At 34.8% G+C, this 23,307-nt stretch overlaps 1 protein-coding gene across 1 annotated transcript in view; it reads left to right on the plus strand.

The window, feature by feature from the left end:
• Nucleotides 1-22,587, plus strand: part of LOC141285395 (sialate:O-sulfotransferase 1) — a 32,812-nt gene extending 10,225 nt beyond the window's left edge. The window contains exons 2-9 of the mRNA XM_073818409.1: nt 1,216-1,940; nt 2,120-2,234; nt 6,640-6,824; nt 12,810-12,931; nt 13,347-13,518; nt 16,596-16,760; nt 17,986-18,186; nt 19,832-22,587. Coding sequence (XP_073674510.1) covers nt 1,523-1,940; nt 2,120-2,234; nt 6,640-6,824; nt 12,810-12,931; nt 13,347-13,518; nt 16,596-16,760; nt 17,986-18,186; nt 19,832-20,184 — 1,731 coding nt within the window. The 5' untranslated portion in view covers nt 1,216-1,522 and the 3' untranslated portion in view covers nt 20,185-22,587. The remainder of the gene's footprint in view (nt 1-1,215; nt 1,941-2,119; nt 2,235-6,639; nt 6,825-12,809; nt 12,932-13,346; nt 13,519-16,595; nt 16,761-17,985; nt 18,187-19,831) is intronic.
• The last annotated feature ends 720 nt before the right edge of the window (nt 22,588-23,307 follow it).

Consider the following 23,307-nt stretch of genomic DNA (forward strand, 5'->3'; position numbering starts at 1 on the left):
AAAGTAATAGATTAATTTATGACAAGAGTGCACCTCAAAAATCTACATTATAACAGGAGTTCTTTGTCACAAAAAGACTTTCTTCGTTGCCTTTTTCCCTATCATGCTTTAGAAATCATAAGAAACTATATATCAGTTGAAAACTTAAAATCTCAAAATTCATCCTTTGAAACAAATGACAAAAAACTTTAAGTTTGCATAGTGCATTTTCATGTCTGTGTTCAAAAAATTGTGTTTAATTTTTGTTCTGAAGATGAACGAAGGTCTAATGGGTTTTAAACGATATGAGGGTGAGTAATTAATGACTTTTTTTTTTTTAAATTAACTATCCCTTTTAAATCATTTAGCTCATTACTGAAATCCTTAATTATTACTATTCTTTATTGACTTTTCTTTATTGAGTTTCTTTCAGTAATTTTCATTTGTTGAGCTTTGATAATGTATACTTTCAACATTTTCAATCCTCACCAGATGAGGGTTAAAAATTTTTGGGTCAGTAAAATGTTTTAATGTTTTTGAAAAAGTATTTTATGCTCACCAAGGCTGCATATATTTGATTAAAAAAAAAAGTAAAATAGTATTTTCTAAAAATATAAACCATTTACATAACTGTTATATTTTAATATCATTTATTCATGTGATGGAAAATTCAGCAGTCATTACTCCAGTCTACGATGTCGCATAATCCTTCAAAAATCATGATGATTTTATTAACAATGTTGAAAAAAGTTGTGTTGGTTAATGTGTTTCTGGAAAATATGATACATTATTGCAACATATTTGCAAAGAAATTGCATTTGTTGTCAAAAACTTTGAAATGACTTTCCCACAGACTTAACTTTGTTATATACACGCACAGTCGCACACAGACTTTTAAAAATCCCAATTGGTTTATACTTCCTCTGGGGCTGTCAGACCCCCTACCCCTAGCCCTCCAATAGCTTCCGCCTCGATTAGGAGACTGCAGTGTGCCCTCTTAGACTTTTCACATCTGCTGTGTACTCATAAAGACAGACAGGAGCACAAACAGGTAATGCTTCTCCAGCCAGCGAGGGCCTGCTCTCTCCTCTTAATGGAGACATACTACCAGAATAACTGCCACACACTCTCTCTATATTTCTTTCTTGTCTCTAGCACTCCGGTCTATCCCTGAAAATAAAAAAAGTGAAAGATGTTCTTCGACTTGCGTCTAACTGCTTTCTATTTTCCCACCAGGTTCCCCGAAGTCTTTGAGCCGTAAGAGCTCCAAGTACATTCTGCCACAAGTACTTCTGTCATCAAGGGGATGTAACGCCACAGCCGAGTTTTCACTTAATCCTCTCACAGGTAAACGGCGGGACATTTTGCCGGAGGAATTTTGCGCTCAAAGAGTTTTTAAACAGAATGTGAATAAGGTATCAGTAGTAGAGCTTGCTAGAGAATGAAGCACCTGGAATAGGTCTCTGCCTTTTTTTGTTGGAACAATGGCAGCATGAAATCGTAGACTCAAGAGGTTTTTCCACTAACCTGGAAGGAGGGCAACATGGCAAAGCCCTTCTACAGGCTTCAGCGCTTCTTGCGACGGACTCAGCTGCTCTTCTTGTTCCTCGGTGTCGCATACATTATGGCTGGAAGCGTCCTTCTTCTGCAGAGACACGGATTGGTGGTGTCACAGCGTGGGACGAGCAGTTACTTTCCATTGCCGTCTTTGCCATCTCCTCCCAGGGCCCTGGAGGCGCCTGCCCTCCGGACAAGTTATGGAATAATGGGTGCTCGGCTCGCCGGAAAGGGGATGGGATACCAAAGCGTTTTGTCAGAAGACAGCGCCGGGCCACAATGGCTGATCTCACGAAACCAGGAGATCCGATATCTGAGACGCCGCTGGTTCCACAGCCTCATGTCGGAGCAAGAAGCATCCAGAGTGGAGAAAGTTCTGCCGAAAAGAAAAATCAGACACAAAGGTGAAACTCTGTGCTAAATGAGCTGTGTGCTTTTCAGAATGACAAATTGGTTGTTTATGATAATTGGTTTATTTTCACAATTATCTCCATTCCAAGCTGTGCTGCAGAATCTTCCCATCTGTTTGCATGGAAAAAGGTCACGTTCTGAATTTCTGATGCGATTGTTATTCTCCGCTCAGGCACGTACGTTGGCTGCTTTCTGGATGACGGCAAAGACCGGGCGCTCAAAGGGATGGTGTTTTACGACTTCCGGAAAATGACCAGCACGTTGTGTCAGGACACCTGTACTGAAAGGTATGTGATTAATACGCTGTATACTCAAATTCACACAGCTTTTGTTTTAATCGCGGAGCAGGCGAAAAGCAGATGGACATCTGTTGCCTGGAGGCTCCTCGGTGCTCATCTTAAATCAAGAAATAATGAAACAGTGTTTAGGGAAAAGAACATGCAGTGTGCATCCCTGTGCCAGCTGGCGGAGCTCATGCTGGGAATTGGATCAGGCCCAATTATGGAGCACGGCTCTGGACCTGGACTCTGCTGATGCTGGAGGAGAAACATCTATCTGCCGTGATGGAGTATACACTTTCTCAAGTTCTTAGGCCGGCGGATAATTGACCACCAGAGAACAAGTGTGAGGCAGACTGACCTCCTGTAATTACCCCCAACGTTTCAGAGTTTATTTAATTACTTGGGTGACATTTGCAATGTTCAGGGGAAATCTAAATAGTCCATTAGAAAACATGAAACCTAACATGCGCTGCAGATGATCTTCTTTGTTCATGCTGACATAGTCACTTCCTATGAAGAGAGAAATCATATAATTAACAGTGCTGACAACTTTAAGGCAATATTATGTTCTTGCATTACAGATGGTCTATATAGACTGTACAAAGACCAAACAAACAAACTATTAATTTTTTAGTTACTTCAAATGACCAGTGGATGCAAATACAAAAAATGTAAAAAAAAAAAAAAAAAAAAATATATATATATATATATATTGAACACCAGCCTCAGAATTAGTATCATTAAATATTTAGTTTTTACTATATAATTATTATATAATAAAATTTTAACTATATAATATTTTGTTATATATATAATTTCATTATAGATTTATTATAATTTTATTATTTATTAAATAGTCTTTTTTTAAAAATTTTAAGAAAGATTTGTTTTAGGATTTTTTTTAAATAAGTCTACCAAGGCAGCATTTATTTGATTAAAATACAGTAAAATCAGCAATATTGTGGAATATTTTTACAATTTTAAATAACTGTTTTCTATTTGAATATATTTTACAATTTAATTAATATCTGTGATGGCAAAGCTGAATTTTCAGCAGCCATTACTCCAGTCTTCAGCGTCACTTGATTTTTCAAAAATCATTTTAGTATACTGATTTGAACAGTATTTATTTGACATTAAGTGATTTTATAAGTCATTATAAAGCTCTTTTCATCACTTTTGATTGGACAAATCTTACCTTTTTCTATTAAAAAAATCTTACTTTTGAATGGTAGTGTACACTACCAGTCTAAGGTTTTAAACAGTATGTTTTTTTTGTAATGTTTTAAATGTAAATGTTTAAAGTCTTTTCTGCACACCAAGCCTTCATTTATTTGATCCAAAGTACAACAAAACAGTAAAATGTTGAAATATTTTTCTGTATAAAATAAGTTTTCTATTTGAATATATTTTAAAATGTCATTTATTCCAGTGATTTCAAAGCTGATTTTTTAGCATCATTACTCCAGTCACATGATCCTTCAGAAATCATTCTATTATTCTGATTTGCTGCTAAAAAATATTATTATGTTGAAAACAGCTGCGTAGAATTGTTTCAGGTTTCTTTGATGAATAAAAGGTTCAGAAGAACAGCATTTATCTGAAATCTATTGTAACATTATAAATGTCTTTATCATCCTTTAGCATCCTTCCTAAATAAAAGTATTAAGTGTATAATGTTACAAAAGCTTTTTATTTCAGATAAATCCTAATATTTGAAAGTTTCTATTCAAAGAATCCTGAAAAAATATGTACTCATATGTTTTTAAATATTCATAATAATTGATAATAATAACAATAAAATGTTTCTTGAACAGCAACTCATCATAATAGAATGATTTCTGAAGGATCTTGTGACACTGAAGACTGAAGTAATGATGCTGAAAATTTAGCTTTGATCACAGGAAAAAATACATTTTGAAATATATTCAAAAAGAAAACAGTTATTTTAATTAGATTTTTTTTTTCAAAATTTCACTGTTTTTGCTGCACTTCGGATCAAATAAATGCTGGCTTGGTCGGCAAAAGACACTTCTTTAAAAACATTAAAAACCTTACTGTTCAAAACCTTTTGACTGGTAGTGTAGTTTATCAAACATGTCTAAAAGTTCCCACATTAAAAAACAATGGATTGGCCTCTAATGCTGTAAAAATAGGACACCATATTTATGCAGCATATTTATATCTAAGAAAATGTTTTCATTAATACTCTATGATTGCTCAGACTGAAAAGTATCTAACATCCCAGCCCAGCATTGTCATATACTGATAGGTGACAGGGAAAAAATCTTCTCTTGTTCAATGTCTGCAGGTACATGTCTGCTCAGACTGAGCGATTAATTCAGAGCACAGATTAACAGTGGGAATGTCCCTGGCTGGGTTGCCATGGCAGTGCCAATGCCATGTTTCATGCAGAGGATCAGGGAAACAATTTGCAGAGGGGCTCAAGCTAATACCTGTTGAGCCCTACTCCAACATGCTTGAATGGAATCGTGCTGCGCCTTTTTTCAATCTCCAAAAAAGTCAAGAGGGCCAGAGGACAAAAGCTTCGAGATGGAGGAAGATCATTGTGGTTAACCGTTGATGCCAACTTGCAGTCAGTGTCATAGATCCAGAAGCCTGTACAGGTCTCCATTTATTGATAAAGATGAGATGGAGATGTATGCAGGCGCTTCCTAGACAGGCTTGTTACTGTGAGATAGCTGACCAGGTGGTCTGCAGTGGCACCCTGAGAAGGGTTGCTACTACAAAGTGGCTTAGGCTAGCACAGCAGGGTATGGGAACGGTGAGACAGATGTTTGGCTCAGCAAACTGGCCAATCACCAGCTGTTAACCCCTCGAGCTCACAGGCAGGGATGGATGCTGGTGGACTTGAACAGAATTCCTACTAGGTTTGGTCTTTTTTTAAAGGGTTAGTTCACCCAAAAATGAAAATTAGCCCATTATTTAGTCACCCTCCAGGAATCCTAGGTGTATATGACTGACTTCTCTCAGACGAATGCAGTCAGAGTTATATTAAAAATATAAAAAATTATCCTGGCACTTCCAAGCTTTATAATGGCATGGGCGGGTGTTTCTCTTCAACAGTCCAAAGCAAGTCCAATAAAGTGCATCCATTCATAATAAAAAGTGCCTTTTATTATGGATGGATGCACTTTATTGGACTGTTGAAGAAAAACACCCGCCCATGCCATTATAAAGCTTGGAAGTGCCAGGATAATTTTTAATATAACTCAGATTGCATTTGTCTGAAAGAAGAAAGTCATATACACCTATTATGCCTGGAGAGTGAGTAAATAAGGGGCAAATTTTCAATTTCAGCTGAACTAACCCTTTAAGGGTTTTAGCGTGAGTTACAAAGTGCTTTTCTGGGAGAACCAAAGAATCCACTGACATGCAGTTCACCAAAGAACAGATTTGGAAATTTAGCATTACATCACTTGCTCACCAATGGATCCTTTGAAGTTAAAGGGTGCCGTCAGAATGACAGTGATGATAAACATTGCTGTAATCCACACAACTTCAGTCAGTCAGTTAACATCTTGTGAAACGAAAATCTGCTTGCTTGTAAAAAAACTAATTCATCAAAGTACTCTAAACCGTTGCTTGCGGGGGGCGGGTTAGGGGGGAATCAACCTAAGAATGGCTTATAGTTTTTTTTTAAATACAATATTGCATACCCCTAAATACAATTCAAAACTAGAATCTATTTTTTTACATCATTTGAAAACATAGACATAGTTCTCCTAAAAATGAAAACTCAAAAGTCATTAATTACTTACACGTTGTTCTAAACCCATAAGACCTTTGTTCATCTTCAGAGCACAAATTAAGATATTTTTGATGAAATCCAAGAGATTTTCTGACCCTGCTTAGACAGTATTGCAACTGACACGTTTAAGGCCCAGAAAGGTAGTTAAGACATGATTAAAATAGTCCATGTGACATCAGTGGTTCAACCTAAGCTTTATGAAGTTATAAGAATACTTTCTGTGCGTAGAGAAAACAAAAATAACATCAACAGCACCTTACGCATGCGTCATGAAGAAATTGTTGAACAAAGTCTGTATTTTTGTGTTCTTTTAACAATGTTCTTACTACCTTTCTGGGCCTTGAACGTGTCAGCTGCATTGTTGTCTATGCAGGGACAGATAGCTCTCGAATTTCATCAAAAATATCTTAATTTGTGTTCCGAAGATGAACGAAGGTCTTATGGGTTTGGAATGACATGAAGGTGAGAAATTAATGACAGAAAATACATTTTTGGATGAACTCTCTCTTTAGCATTTGCATTTCTTTCATTATGACAAATGTAATATTGTTTTGTGTTAGGAATGAAAGAGTTTTGCTATAAATATTCATGCTATTCATGTGAGTAATAATTAGATTTTGAATGTTTTGTTTTACACAGCGGGTACCAGTTCGCTGGCCTTGAATATGGGTCCGAGTGTTACTGTGGCAACCGCATCGCAAGTGCTCGGATGAAAGAGGAGGAGTGTAACTTGGACTGCAAAGGCGAGAAGGGCGCCATCTGTGGAGGTGTGTCCCGTCTGTCCGTTTACAAGGTGGAGGAGGTTCTTCCTGGCCAGCGGAGATGTGAGTGCTTGAAATAAGTTTACCTTTATGCAGGGCGGAACTTCTCACCCTGTCATGCATGGCGCTAGCAGTGCACTGGGAAGCATACAAAACAGCATTCTGAAAGAGAATAAATATTGACTGTAAATATCCCCAATATATTTAGATATATGCTGATTAAAATCCTGGGTTGTGGCATTTTTCCAGCAATAAAATAAAATGTTAAAAATAATTATTGATGATTGAAAGAAAAACATAAATAATACTATAAATTAAATGTAAATATGAATGCATTATCTGTACTTTTTGCAGTCCTGTTATAAAATTTGGGCCATATCAGTATAGTTCAAAATCTTGATTTCTGTGAAATAAAATTAAATCCTGTTTTCCTAATTCTCTAGCAATTAAATAAATTAAAATAATAAAATACAGTTTTTCTCAATTTTTCCCAATAAAATAAAATAAATAATCATGGTTTCTGTAATTTTCTATCTATAAAATAAAATAATAAAATGTTAAAATAGTTCTCCATGAATTAATAAAAAGTGTTTCTAATGCTTTTGATAAAAGCATCTGCCAGATGAATTCATGTAAATGGGTCAAAGATGAAAAAGGGGTTAAGCATAAAAACAATAAGTGTAATACTGCTTTAAATTGTTGTTGTTTACCAAAAATATTAAAAAGTTTTCTGTGTAATTTAATAGCAATATCAGACATTTTTCCCTAATTTACTGTAGACAGCCACTAAAATGTCATGCAGTGTAACAATCTTGTCGGTCATATTTACAACAAAAATCAATTTATGACATATTAAAAGACTAATTACTTTAACCCCAAATACTAATTAGTTGTAATTCAAAACTTTTTAAATTTGCCACAATTTTTTATTAATTTAAAACACAATACAATTTAATATGCTCCCTTATTCTTTTATATATTTTAATATATACAAGTCAGAATAAGCATGTTGTTTATAATGTTTACATAAATATTGTGTTACACTGAATGACAATGCAACATTATTTCAACCAAATTTTGACATTTTATTTTGAAAAAAACTTATTTGAAACCTTACTTTACTTACATTTAATGTGCTTTCTATGGACATAAAATCACATTTGTAAATGTCTTTTGACATGGGCATCTTAACATCTTTGACCCATATATAAATGCATTATATACAAAATGGGGGATATATCTAAATACAGTTCAAAATCTTGATTTCTGGGACTTTCTATTAAAAAATACATTTAAAAACTAAATTAAAAAAAAATCTAGCATGAATTCATCATGAATGAAAGAAAAAGCTTTAACTAATTATTTGGATAAAAGCATTTACCAAATAAATAAATGTAAATATGAATGCATTGTCTGCACTTTTTGCAGCCACATTTGACACGTCTGAATATATGACTTAATTGTAATTTTCTAGCAATAAAATAAAATGAAATAATTAAGTAAATCAAATGAAATACTTGTTTTTGTAAAATAATAAAACGTTAAAATAATTAACCATAAATTAATAAAACATGTTTATAATGCTTTTGATAGCATCTATCAGATGAATTAATGTAAATATGAATGCATTATTTGCTCTGTTACAAAATGTGGCATATATCTAAATACAGTTCTAATTTTTTTTTCTGTGACTTTGTGATAAAACAAAATTATAAAAAAAAAATTATAAATTAAATATTAAATAATATTAAATAGAAAATAAATAAATAAAAAATACTTTAGATAAAAGCAGCACTGCTTCTGGTAATGCACAGTCTGTCATTGGAGCTTTTGATGTGGCCATATGTTTGAAACTGGTTCCTTCATCAGTCTCTTCCACATGCTGTTGGACCTCGGTGTTCTGACCCAGTGTCCCTCTGCAGTTTCAGGCCAACTGGATTCGGCCCAGCACAACACTCACAGACACAGCTATTAAGCATTGACCATATGTTTTGTGGCCTAAATTGAAAAAGCTATCCATTGTAGCAGATAATAATGTCTTGTTAAGAGGGATTTTTGCATTGTTCGGGCCGTTGCTTTTAAGATGTTTATGCAATGCAACAGAAAAGCCATAAAGAGGTCTCTAAATGATTGTTTTAATTGTAATGCTAACATATGCTAAAAATTGTGAAGTAAAGGGGACACCGGGGGCAGCCGTAGCACTTTAAATTACTTCAGTGACACTCTTTAATGAGCTGTGACACAGATTCCTCTCAACCTGAGAAAAAGGAGTCTGATCATTTTACCTTATCCTTCTGCGGTCTAAAATTAAAATAGTACGGCTGAATTGGGCAAATTAAATCTTTAAAACGCATAATGAGCAAAAATGTGTCTAGTCAGAATTGTGAATATATTTAAAAAAAAACTGACTTATGCTCACCAAGGCGGCATTCATTTGATCAAAACTACAGTAAAATATACTGTAAAATATTATTACGATTTAAAATTATTCCAAAGAAAGAATCGCTTTTCCACACCTGTGTCCCTGACCGTGGTCTGACTTGTTTTGTTATAGTTGAACAGTCTACCTCCTATTTTAGTAAGAAGTTCAGAGACTCACCCGAGGCCTGCGGAGCTCCTCTGCGCTTTGTTTTAATAGTGTTTTGTTTGATGTTTTCGTGCAGCTGTGCCTCATTTATGGTCCTCACAAAGAATCATGTGATCGCTTCAAAAGCAAACGGCGGTCTGCAGGGCCTCTTCATTTATTTGGAGAGGCAAACAAAAGCCCTGGGGTTTCGGTTACAGAGTGCTTGTTTACCCTGCAGAGGTGACAAAGTGTCATGAAGGCCCTGAGCACACTCTCTAATGCAGATACAAACGTCTTAAATCACAGTATTCACTCACATCTGTTATTTGTCGATGAGGTGAATCTGTTTCTCCACCGGGCTTGTTCGCTCTAGGCTCTGTAGAGAGTTATGTCGAGAAAACATTTATATACAGAATACACACTTGTTATAGTTATACAATGGTGCAGAAATGTATTGTTTGATTTAGGCAGGGTTCTTTTTTTTAATCATCCCTGATAGCACACATACGTCTCGGAGACGTCTATTTGACATCTGGATTTACATCTGCAAGACGTAGTTTGCTCATCTGCAATATGTCTATTGGACGTTTCATATCAGATGTCAAATAGATGTCTATTAGATGTTTTTAAGATGTTAATGATTTAGAATGTATGTAAAACTGACATCTTAGAAACTATATATATACACAGTCGTGGCCAAAAGTTTTGAGAATTACATAAATATTGGAAATTGGAAAAGTTGCTGCTTAAGTTTTTATAATAGCAATTTGCATATACTCCAGAATGTTATGAAGAGTGATCAGATGAATTGCATAGTCCTTTGCCATGAAAATTAACTTAATCCCGAAAAAAACTTTCCACTGCATTGTTAAGGGCGTCCAAGAAAGTCCAGCAAGCGCCAGGATCGTCTCCTAAAGAGGATTGAGCTGCGGGATCGGAGTGCCACCAGTGCAGAGCTTGCTCAGGAATGGCGGCAGGCAGGTGTGAGCGCATCTGCACGCACAGTGAGGCCAAGACTTTTGGAAGATGGCCTGGTGTCAAGAAGGGCAGCAAAGAAGCCACTTCTCTCCAAAAAAAAAAAAACATCAGGGACAGATTGATCTTCTGCAAAAAGTATGGCGAATGGACTGCTGAGGACTGGGGCAAAATCATATTCTCCGATGAAGCCTCTTTGTTTGATTGTTTGGGGCATCTGGAAAAAGGCTTGTCCGGAGAAGAAAAGGTGAGCGCTACCATCAGTCCTGTGTCATGCCAACAGTAAAGCATCCTGAGACCATTCATGTGTGGGGTTGCTTCTCATCCAAGGGAGTGGGCTCACTCACAATTTTGCCCAAACACACAGCCATGAATAAAGAATGGTACCAAAACACCCTCCAACAGCAACTTCTTTCAACAATCCAACAACAGTTTGAAGAACAATGCATTTTCCAGCAAGATGGAGCACCGTGCCATAAGGCAAAAGTGATAACTAAGTGGCTCAGGGACCAAAACTTTGACATTTTGGGTCCATGGCCTGGAAACTCCCCAGATCTTAAAACTTGTGGTCAATCCTCAAGAGGCGGGTGGACAAACAAAAACCCACTAATTCTGACAAACTCCAAGAAGTGATTATGAAAGAATGGGTTGCTATCAGTCAGGATTTGGCCCAGAAGTTGATTGAGAGCATGCCCAGTGGAATTGCAGAGGTCCTGAAAAAGAAGGGCCAACACTGCAAATACTGACTCTTTGCATAAATGTCATGTAATTGTCGATAAAAGCCTTTGAAACGTATGAAGTGCTTGTAATTATATTTCAGTACATCACAGAAACAACTGAAACAAAGATCTAAAAGCAGTTGAGCAGCAAACTTTGTGTAAACTAATATTTGTGTCATTCTCAAAACTTTTGGCCACGACTGTATATATACACATACAGACATACAAATTTTAACTGGAATGAAAATCTACAATATAAAAAAAATGATTCAAATGATTCAAAATACCAATAAAATTCATAATAGTATCTCAAACACTCAAAACTGACAGTAAAGTCATTTATAATATTACAAAAAAAAAAATTTTTTTGTACATTGTATTCATTCAAGAGAATCTTGAAAAAAGTATCATGGTTTTGTTTTTTAAAATATAAACATTTAAATGGTGCCTGTCATAAAAACTTGATGTATTTATTCAAACATAAATTAAATATTGAAGAACAGTTATATATAATTGTATATGAATATATTATATGGTGCATATATTTAGCAAAATTCTCCCATCTAGAGATTTTTCGGGCTGACTAACGAGTGGTCACGAATGTTTTTTACTGAGGTAAATGTGACATTACGTGACATTGTTTACAAGCTGTTATACTGAGCGGTTGAAACACTATTGAGCGATTACATGAGACAGAATACGTATTTCGGTAAGTTGTACTCTTTCTATTAACATACCTTTGGATGTTTATTCGCGCTTTCATCTTAAAACTGGTATTAACACAGAGGAGATGATCCGGTCAGTTGACAATTCTCTTGAAACTGAAGCGCTACAGCAATCTCTCACTCCACATATTAAACAGCGCCAAAAAGGCATTTATTGTTTGAATACTGTAAATAAAAAAAATTGACAGAATTTGAAATCTGAGACTTCCGTATCAAAAGTAACAAAGCACACTGCTTATTGTGATTTATTGGATGGAATAATCAATATCATTTAGTAAAAATAAGAATCCCTAATAGTTTCCACAAAGATATTAAGCAGCACAGCTGTTTTCAACATTGATCATAAAAAATGTTTCTTAAGCAGCATATTAGAATGATTTCTGATGCATTGAAGTGACATTGAAGACTGAAATTTAAGCTTTGCCATCACAGGAATACATTACATTTTAAAACATATTCAAAAAAAAAAAAAAAAAAAAAAAGTTATTTTAAATTGGAATAATATTTCACACATCAAATAAACAAAGCCTTGGTGAGCATAAAAGACATATTTCAAAAACACCCGTAAATCTTTTGAATGGTAGTGTATATCAGCTAAACATTATTATTATTAATATTTACGTTGTGTGCATCTGCTATCTTGGGAAGCTTGAAATCAAAATGTCAATTTACAGCATAGTGAATTTCATCAAATCCATTCCTTCCCTTACATTCGAAAGCACCTGCTAAAAAACATGCAGCTGTGCCTGAAAAGGGTTTGAAAAAAGCTGAAGCAACTCGGAAAAAAATGATGAATTTATCCACACTAGATAGAGTAGTTTCCTATTTCTGTGAAATGTGGCTTCTTTGCGGTTCACTCATTACCCATACGGCCTGATTCCTTGAACTGTTTGATATTTCTTTGAAGATCTATGAGTTTTTTTTCTCTTCTTATACTTAATTACGCATTCACTGCAGCATTCCAAACCTTAGAGCAATGAATTGAGTGTTGGCACAAAATCTTGTTCCTACACTATTTTTCTCCTGTCAATCAGCAATGTTCTCCATTCTCCTCTGCCTTCAGACAGGAACGTGCGCTACCGAGGCTGCTTCAAAAAACCTGACAACACAACAGCAGCTTCCCTGGCTCATGCCGCCCAGCCCAATCTCACCTCCCAGTGGTGCATTGAAACCTGCATGGATCAGGTCTGACTCTTTTTTTTGACTGTATCAATACTAGATTTATGTGGACTGGATATGGTCTCTTGCTCTGCTAGGTGCAAACCTGATATTTTTTCCCACACTTCTGAACACAATCTGCTTGTTTAAACTTTAATGTGTCTCCAGAGAGCACAAATTTGCTCTGTAATCAATCTTCTACACAGTTTTATCGCCTTGATTGCGGTATAATTTGAGCCCTTTTTATCAGATGGTCATGCTTTGTTGCACTCTGGCAACATGGTCAATTGATTCTTCCTCATCTTTAGCTGAGAAACTAATTGCACTGCTTGAGAGCATTTTCAGATAATGATAACTCAAAATAGTTGTAATTTAAAGTATGGATTGAGGTTGGCTCTTGGTGTCATTCATATGCATATTCACTCTCTCTCTCTCTTATCAGGAGTTTCCTCTGGCCCTGGTCAGGAAGCCCGACTGTTTTTGCGGCTACGCCACCCCGCGCTTCACTCTTCACGAGCCGGTGAAAGAGGAGCTCTGTGCTGTGGAAAACAGCAGTCTGCCTATCCTGGGTTCCCATCAGCTCTTCCTCCAGGTTTATCAGACACCTGTTCAAGGTAAGACTCTGTGGAAACCTTCTCACTGATCTTAATAATTACCTCTGTGCTCACATTTCCCCACACGGGCAGTTTATTCTTCTCACATAGAGCTCAGCCTTGAGATGTATGATAGAATTAAACAGGCCGTCTGCTCCTTCAATTCAAAGATTGTTTCTTTGGGAAGCCACGAAAGACAGTAAAAGTGAATAATACCTTTTTAGGTATACCTTGCAATGATAAACTTTCCAACAACACATAATAGCCTAAAGGCATCCGCATTTCTGTAAAGCACCCATATATCTGAGACTGACACTGCTTGAAAAAGAATAAGCAAGAGCTGGGGCCTCATTTATAAAGACTTGCGTAGAAACCATCCTTGATTTTATCTAAGAACTTTTCTGATTTGATCGTAAGAGCGATTCAGAGAAACGAACGTACACACGAAATCCATTCGTACGCCAGTCATTCGGTTATAAATCAAAAATGATCGTGGAATTGTGTGCAGCTGAATGTTCCGCCGTCGAAACGCCCCTGCTTAATTAAGTAACATATAAAATGAGCTCATTCCTAAAGCAAAAACTCTGTGACAATGGCAAGTTAAAAGGAGCGCAAGAAATCAAATTATAGTGGGGCTGAACTATCTGCAATACCAGGCATTACCACAAGGAAACGGTCATTTCTGTATATTTCAATTATTGTTTTTTTTTGTATTCAGTCATAATTAAATGGACCAAATTTACCAAGTAAATATCTGTAATACAATGGTTTTATCTTTCTTTCCCCAACTTATTGTTGCAATAGGAGGCACGTCAACACAAGAAAGACAATTGTTAACAATTGTTGTTAAAGAGATAGTTCACCCAAAAATGAAAATTCTGTCATTAATTGCTCACCTCGATGTTGTTCCAAACCTGTAAGACCTTCGTTCATCTTTGGAACATAAATGAAGGTATTTTTGATGAAATCCAAGAGCTTTCTGACCCTGCATAGACAGCAAAGCAGCTGACATGTTTAAGGCCCAGAAAGGTAGTAAAGAATAGGGATGTGCGATATTGTCTGCAATAATATTGTAACTGTTGTTTTAACGATGTGCGATTTGACATTATCGAGTATATTATGAAAAGCAAACAAACATTACATTGCATGATTAAGTCTATAGGTTAAACTAGTGCATCTGCACATTTAGTGTGTATTCTTTCACTGCATGATTCAGTCTGTTAAAATGCATTTAGAATGATCACATAATCTAAGACAGTGGTTCTCAATCCTGGTCCTGGAGGACCCCTGCTCTGCACATTTTGCATGTCTCTCTTATTTAACACACCTGATTGAGATCTTCAGCTTGTTAGTTCAGTTCATGGATCTACTAATGAGCTGATGATCTCAATCAGGTGTGTTAAATAAGGGAGACATGCAAAATGTGCAGAGCAGGGGTCCCCCAGGACCAGGATTGAGAACCACTGATCTAAGATATGGGGGCATAAAATGTATGTATTTATATCATTTCATATAGTTAATCAATAAAATGCGAAGAGAGTTTTTTTCCCTCCAAAATCAGCATTACAAATGTGATATTGATTTTATACAACAGTTCAATAAACAAGAAGTTAGTATTAACTGACGTTTTAGACACTGTATTTCCTGTTTTTGCTCTATTTTGGCAACAAAAATGATTCCAAACACAGCCACAGCTCTGTTTTGTGTCTCTAAAGAACATGACTGTGTTTCGTTCCTGAATAAATGAACCGTTTAAATGATCTGGTTCAGATACAATGACTCACTTAACAGTGACTTGCTGGCGGTTTTAATTTCACATTTAAAGGATCTTTTAATTTTAAAATAATTCCAAATATCAGTATTCAACATTTTATGTTTAAAATATCAAAACATTATTGATGTATTTGTAACTGCAGGTTACAGCATTCCATGTTCCTCTGAGCTGCATTAAACAGTGTGTAAATACGGCTAAATGCCACTTAAAGATGAATTTTGTTGATACTGATTTCATTTGCTTGGTAACAGCCCAAATGTCTCATCATTGTAGTTGACTGGTTAAATGTAAGAATTTGACTCAAAAATTATGCACTTTTAAAAAATGGCTTTATAAAGGTAAAAATGCCCAAAAAGGTAAAAAAAAAAAAATGCATTTAAACTTATTGGAAAAGATTAATTTCTATCACTGCTGTAAACTAACCACAAAGAATATTAAGAGTCAGCTGTCCATGGTAAGATACCAGCACAATAACACCTCCAGCAAAAATAAATCTAATTATCATTATTGATAAAATCCCAGAAAACATCGAGATTTTTTTTTGTCAATATCTTTAAAATAGTCCATGTGACATCAGTGGTTCAACTGTACTTTTATGAAGCTACGAGAATATTTTTTGTGCTCAAAGAAAACAAAAATACTTATAAATAAATATTTTTTTGTGGTACTCTTATTAACGCGTGTCGAAGACTGACGTGGAAAAGAAATAATTGTTGAGTAAAGTCATTATTTTTGTTTTCTTTTTGCATAAAAAGTATTCTTGTAGCTTCGTAAAATAACGGTTGAACCACTGATGGACTTACATGGACTATTTTAATGATGTCCTTACAAATTTTCTAGGCCTTAAACATGTCAGCTGCATTGCTGTCTATGCAGGGTCAGAAAGCTCTTGGATATAATCAAAAATATCTTAATTTGTGTTCCAAAGATGAACGAAGATCTTATAGGTTTGGAACAACCTGAGGGTGAGTAATTAATGACAGAATGTTCATCTTTGGGTAAACTATCCCTTTAAAAAAACCTTTAGCTATTCTTACCTACCACCAGGATCCGTCTGAAGGCGATGCAGAGCTGTATGTGCTACTTGAACAGCTTGAAAAGCACAGCATAATGAAAAATACAATTTTAATGTACATCTTAAAATAATTGTATTCATTTTTAAGATTAAGACAAGTTCTAGTTTTATCATATAACCCTTTGCAAATGGTTTCATAGCTTTTTTTTTAACCATAGAATACTGTCTGGCTGATTAATAATTAGTTGTTATATGGTAACTTACTTTATTTAAGTGCCAAATAAATATTAGAAATGTCTTACTGTCCAGATTCCAGATGCACAGAGAAGAAGTTTCTACCTGAGAAGTCCAGCTCACTGGTGGCTTTGTCCAGTTTTCCTGGTGCGGGGAACACCTGGGTGAGGCATCTGATCGAGCTTGCCACAGGCTACTACACAGGCAGTTACTACTTTGATGGCACACTCTACAATAGAGGTAACAGTATTACCACTTTATCAGTGATCATAAATCTTACCATTTTAGAAGCTTGCAAGCATCTTTGACAGAAGCAATCTTTCTCGCAATTCAAACCACTCTGAAAAATATTACTGCACAGACAATGGATAGGATGAATGTATCATCATTGCCATCTTTTTGCACATAAACAGGCTGATGTCTCTAATGGAAAGTGTAATCTGCCACCACAAGGTCATGGTATTAATTGCACATTACTAAGGACATACTTTAGAAAATAGATTATGTATATATGGTGAAACAGAACAAACTGAGACAGACTAAATCCAGAAGAACTGTGGCAATGTCTCCGAGATGCTTCAAGAAGCCTACCTGCAAAGCTACAGTACTGTTAAAAGTTTTAGGCACTTGTGTAAAAATGCTGTAAAATGAAGATGCGGTCAAAAATAATGTCAGAAATAGATCTTCTTTATAATTTAACTTCCATTAAATTATTGTTTAAAGCAGCTTTTGCCCTAGGTGCACTTGCGCAAAGTGTTTTCATGTAGCTTTGCAAGTAGGTCTCCTGAAGCATCTTGGAGACGTTGCCACAGTTCTTCTGGATTTAGTCTGTCTCAGTTTGTTCTGTTTCTTCATATCATTCTGATGAGATCAGATCTCTGTGTGGAGCATTGACTCCTTGTGCAAACAAAATTCTCACTGGATTATTACAATTAATGGCAAAATAAATGTTTGGAAAAGTGAACTGATCTTTCCTACTGACACATGAAAGAAAAAGATAGAAATAACTGACTAAACATTATTTTAGCTGGTGAAAATACTAGTTTTCCAATCATTTTGGTTTTTTTTTTTTTTTTAGAAGTTTTGGAATGATTTATTAAAATCACCAGAGCCTTTTTTGTAAAGTTTCCCAACATTTTTCTTCAACTCCCACCATGCAGCAATCTCAGATCGCGTGATAATGTGCATTTGGGCACAGCTGACCTTCTCTTTTCTTTCAAATGCCAAACTTTATTGAGCTTTTTTTTTCAATCATTAAAGAACTTGACCTGCCTTGAAAGTCACAGTGCCTTTTTAAATCCATCACAGAACCTGACACATTTGCCTGAGGGGGGCCGTGGAGCCCATGCCTGGACTAACACCATTTTTGATGCAGTTTCTGGAACATATGTGTTTGGATTCACTGAGCGGCCGCCACATGCAGTTGGCTGTATATTCTAATCCTTTTCTCCTCCCAACTGTGCAGGCTTCAAGGGTGAGAAAGATTACTGGAAGAGTGGAAGAACCATCTGTGTGAAGACACATGAGAGCGGCCAGCGGGATATAGAGATGTATGACTCAGCAATACTGTTGATAAGAAACCCCTACCGCTCACTCATGGCTGAGTTCAACCGCAAGTGCGCTGGGCATCTTGGTTACGCTTCTGATCAGCACTGGAAGAGCAAAGGTATTATGAGTACAGTATAAGCTCAGAACATTTGCAGGGTCTGTGAGACACACACACTGTACTTTTTTTTGGTGTATTTTTTGTAATTTACTTTGTGTAATAGTTTTTGTTATATATTACCATTTAGTTTTAATTTAATTTTTATTTCAGTTTGTTTTAGTTTTGATTTATTACCAGTTCCAAATTACCAGTAATCTTGTAATTGCAGAGAAGTAATTTTGTTATGTGCTTTTGTCATTTTTATTAGTTTTTTTGTCTTTTTATATATTAATATTTAGTTTTAATTTCAGTTTTAGTTCATTTTTCACCAGTTAGTTAACATTCAAAAGCTTGTGCAATTAATCTTGCAATCGCAGAGTAGTAATTTCATGTGCTTTTGTAATTTTTTATTAGTTTTTGTTCTTTTTATATATTACATTTTTATTTCAGTTTTAGTTTGTTCATTTTTAGTTCTTGTAATCGCAGAGTTGTAATTTTGTGCTTTTGTAACTTATATATTACCGTTTAGTTTAAATTACATTTTTATTTCAGTTTTAATTTGTTCAATTTTTTTTTATTAATAGTTAGTTAACATTCAAACACTTGTGAAATTTATTTAGAAATTTCAGAGTAGAAATTTTATATGCTTTTGTAATTTATCAGTTTTTGTTCTTTTTACGAATTACTATTTAGTTTTAATTTAATTTTTATTTCAGTTTAATAAAAAAAAATTACCAGTTAGTTAACATTCAAAAGCTTGTGCAATTAATCTGTGCTTTCTGCATTTTTATTTGTTTTTGATCTGTTTATATTTATATTTTGGTCTTGTTTGATATATTACCATTTACTTTTAATAAAATTTTTATTTCATTTGTACTTTTAGTTCATTTTTAGTCCCTTTTACTAGTTAGTTAACATTGACATGTGCAATTAATCTTGTTATCGCAGATAAATTACTTTTAATGGTTATCGCACAATATTAGAGATTTTATATATTGTAATATCCATTTTTCATACTGTACGTTGTGATGCCGGAATTAACTTGTAGCATATTTATATATTGGTTTTAGTATTTATTACAACAAGAATAAATAAATACAGTTGAAGTCAAAAGTTTACATACACCTTGCAAAATCTGCAAAATGTTAATTATTTTAGCAAAATAAGAGGGATCATACAAAATGCTTGTTATTTTTTATTTAGTACTGACCTGAATAAGATACTTCACATATAAATGTTTACATATAGTCCACAGGAGAAAACAATAGTTAAAATTATAAAAATGACCTTATTCAAAAGTTTACATACACCTGATTCTTAATACTGTTTTGTTACCCGAATGATCCACAGCTGTGTTTTTTTATTTTGTTTGTTTTTTGTGATAGTTGTTTATGAGTGCCTTGTTTGTGCTGAACAGTTAAACTTTTCTTCAGAAAAAAAAAAAAAAAACACCACAAAAGAAAAAAATAAATAAATAACATGCGTTTGTATGATCCCTTTTATTTCGGTAAAATAATTAACATTTTGCAGATTCTGCAAGGTGTATGTAAACTTTTGACTTCAACTGTAAATAACTTTTAATGAAATGGGATTATATAGGTGGTAGCATATAGTGTGAATCTTTTACGTAATGTTTCTTACTGTCCTACTTTCTTTTTTCATCTAGAATGGCCTGAATTTGTGGGTAGTTATGCCTCCTGGTGGGCTTCTCACGTGTTGGACTGGCTGCGTTACGGAAAGAAACTTCTAGTGGTGCATTATGAGGACTTGCAGGAGTCACTGGTGCCAACATTACGATCCATCACCTCATTCCTCAATACCAGTGTCAGTGAAGACCGTCTCCTCTGTGCCGAATGCAACAAGGATGGCCACTTCAAGCGCTCAGGTGTGCGACGGCCCACCTTTGACCCCTTCACCCCAGATATGAAACGGCTGATTGATGGCTACATCAGCACTGTGGACCAGGCGCTCAGAGCCAGCAACCATTCTGGCTTGCCAAAGGAGTATCTCCCAAGATGATAAGTCCAGAAGCTCCAGTGCTACAAAATCTGATGTCCAGGAGCTATTTTTGATACGTTATTTCCTCACATACTGAGGTCAAAAACAATGCCATATGATGCTGGTGCACTTTGAGAGTGTCGTGTTTTTACGGCGGTACGTGGATGAGTCTGTGAAAGGAAGCTTAACTTTATTGCCACACCATGGTGAATAATTATAAAGATTAGGTTTGACGACTGCACACTTGAACTTGAGACTCTAGTCAGAGGCAAAATAAGTTCTCCTTCCTCCTTTGGGAAGAAACTTGAGTGCTTAATTACATACTTCACTTACAAGTCAACAAGAGGCCTAATAAACAACAGATGTAATCGCTTATGAACTAATCTGTAGATGATAATGACATGTCTACCACAAAAACAACACTTTTATTACTATACAGTGACATTTTTTACTTTGTAGGGACAATTTAAACCATTTACGAAGCTCATATCATAAATGCAAGGCTGAATGTAACCTATTAGCATAACACAGACACTGCAAAAATGATTTTAGTGTTTTTGTCTTTTTTCTTAAAACAAGATAAATATACTTTGAGAAGCAAAATGAAAAGTATAGTTTAGCCAAAAGTCATTAATTACTCACCCTCATGTCGTTTCAAAGGTCCTGTAAGACCTTTGTTCATCTTCTGAAAACAAATTAGGATATTTTTGATGAAATCCAAGAGCTTTCTGACCTTTTTTGCTTCTCTCGAGATATTTGTACTGTAAAACATGTCAAAAATACAGAGTAAAAAAATCATTTTTGTAGTGTATTGACGACAAGGTTGAGGACGACAACAACATGTCTATGATAGTAATGGCCCTGACAGATGCAAAACGTAATATTACGTTGTGGAGTAGTAGAATAACAACCATGTTTTCCCTCTAAACCTCCGAGATCAAAAAAATATGACATGGCAAACAGACTTAGCATACATCAAAGTCAAACGAATGGTGACTGTCCCCATCCCGCTAGATTCCTTCAGAATGGAACGAAAGCTTTCAGCCGGACTAGACAAGACTTGCCTTGCGGAATGACGCTAGCCTGATGCTAATCCTCCCAGAGCTGATTAGCACGCCGCCAGCATGCTCCAGATGTGTCTGGATTAAGCGCTGGTGTAATACTCTTTTGCACATTGCCAAACTGGGATCAGCTGCAAATTCAGACAATGTCACTGTAGTGCTGGTGGCAGGAATCCCATTGGGGGGCTGTTTCTGCAGAGTTATTCAACAAGACACAAAAGATCAATCGGTTAGCATCATTCAGTGAAGGCTAAATAAAAATGTCTAACTGTTTGGGTTTGGTCCAGCATTTAATACCAGTGTGTAACTTTAAACAAACACTCCCCCCATCTGTCACTGGACTGGTTGGGATGTTCATCTATTTAATAGTGCCATAGCCATACTATTTACACTGAATCAACTAAGCTGGGATGGAAGAAAATTGGGAAAAAAGTACATATTTAAAGGGAAAGTTCATCTTGAATGGAAAATTCTGTCATCATTTACTCACCCTCGTGTTGTTGCATGAGTTATTTTAGCAATATTTATATACTATTATAGTATTTATGAATATTTTGAATTAGCTTTTTTAAAATATTTTCAGCATTCATTTTTATGGAAGCCTACTGAATAAAAAAAAAGGTAGTTGCAACTTTTTATTTCACAATTCTAACTTTTTTTCTCAGAATTATTTGAAATAAACTCGTAATTCTGACTTTTTTCTCAGAAATATGTAATATAAGCTCACAATTCTGACTTTTTTCTCAGAATTACGATTTAATCTCACAATTCTTAATGTTTTTCTCAAAATTGCATGATATATACTCGCAATTCTGACTTTTTTTTAGAATTACGTGATATAAATTTGCAATTCTGACTTTTTTCAGAATTACGTGATATGAACTAGCAATTCTACCTTTTTCTCAAAATTGCATGATATAAACTCGCAATTCTGATTTTTTTTTCCTCATAATTCCATGATATAAAGTGATATAAACTCACAATTCTGACTTTTTTTCTCAGAATTATGTGATATAAACTAGCAATTCTGACTTTTTTTCCTCACAGTTGCTTTACATAAACTCACAATTCGGACTTTTTCTCAGAATAATGTGATATAAACTCGCAATTCTGACTTTTTTTCTCACAATTGCTTTATATAAACTCAATTCTGACTTTTTCTCAGAATTACTTGAAATAAACTCACAATTCTGACTTTTTTCTCAGAATTAGGTGATATAAACTCTCAATTCTGACTTTTTTTCCTCAGAATTATGTTATAAAGTAGCAATTCTGACTTTTTTCTCACAATTGCTTTATATAAACTCAATTCTGACTTTTTCTCAGAATTACTTGAAATAAACTCACAATTCTGACTTTTTTCTCAAAATTGCATGATATAAACTATATATAAAATTTTTTCCATTAATATGTAATTAAAACTCGCAATTCTGACTTATTTTATAATTCTGAGTCAGAATTACAAGTTTATATTACAGAATTCTGACTTTTTCTCAGAATTGTCATACAAACTCGCAATTCTGACTTTCTTCTCAGAATTGGGTGATATAAACTCACAATTGCGACTTTATAACATGCAATTGTGAGTTAAGTCAGAACTGTGAGATAAACAGTCGCAATTCTGAGAACATATCAGTCTTTTTTCCCCTCAGAACTAGACTATTACTCACAACTACTATTTTATCTCATAATTCTGAGAATAAAGCATCTAAGTTGCGAGATATAAGCTCATATGAGTAAGAGGTCAGAATTGCGAGTTTATGTCTTACAGTTTTGACTTTATTTCTCGCAATTGCAAGTTTGTATCATGCAATTCAGAGAAAAAAAGGCAAAATTGTAAGATAAAAAGTTGCAATTAGCATTATTTATTTATTTTTTATTTTTTTTAATTTAGTGGCGGAAATGGTTTTCCATACATTTTAGTTTATGTCATTTTGGAATATTCTAATATATATTTTTACCTAGCTTAATTTGATTTATGTTCTAGTTTTAGTACTTCAACTTATTTTAGTTAACATTTATAATTTTTGTTTTATTTTTTTTTACATTTTTTACATTTAGTTCATGTAATTTACTGACACTG

Source organism: Garra rufa, chromosome 14, assembly GCF_049309525.1.
Source record: "Garra rufa chromosome 14, GarRuf1.0, whole genome shotgun sequence".
Lineage (NCBI taxonomy): Eukaryota > Metazoa > Chordata > Actinopteri > Cypriniformes > Cyprinidae > Garra > Garra rufa.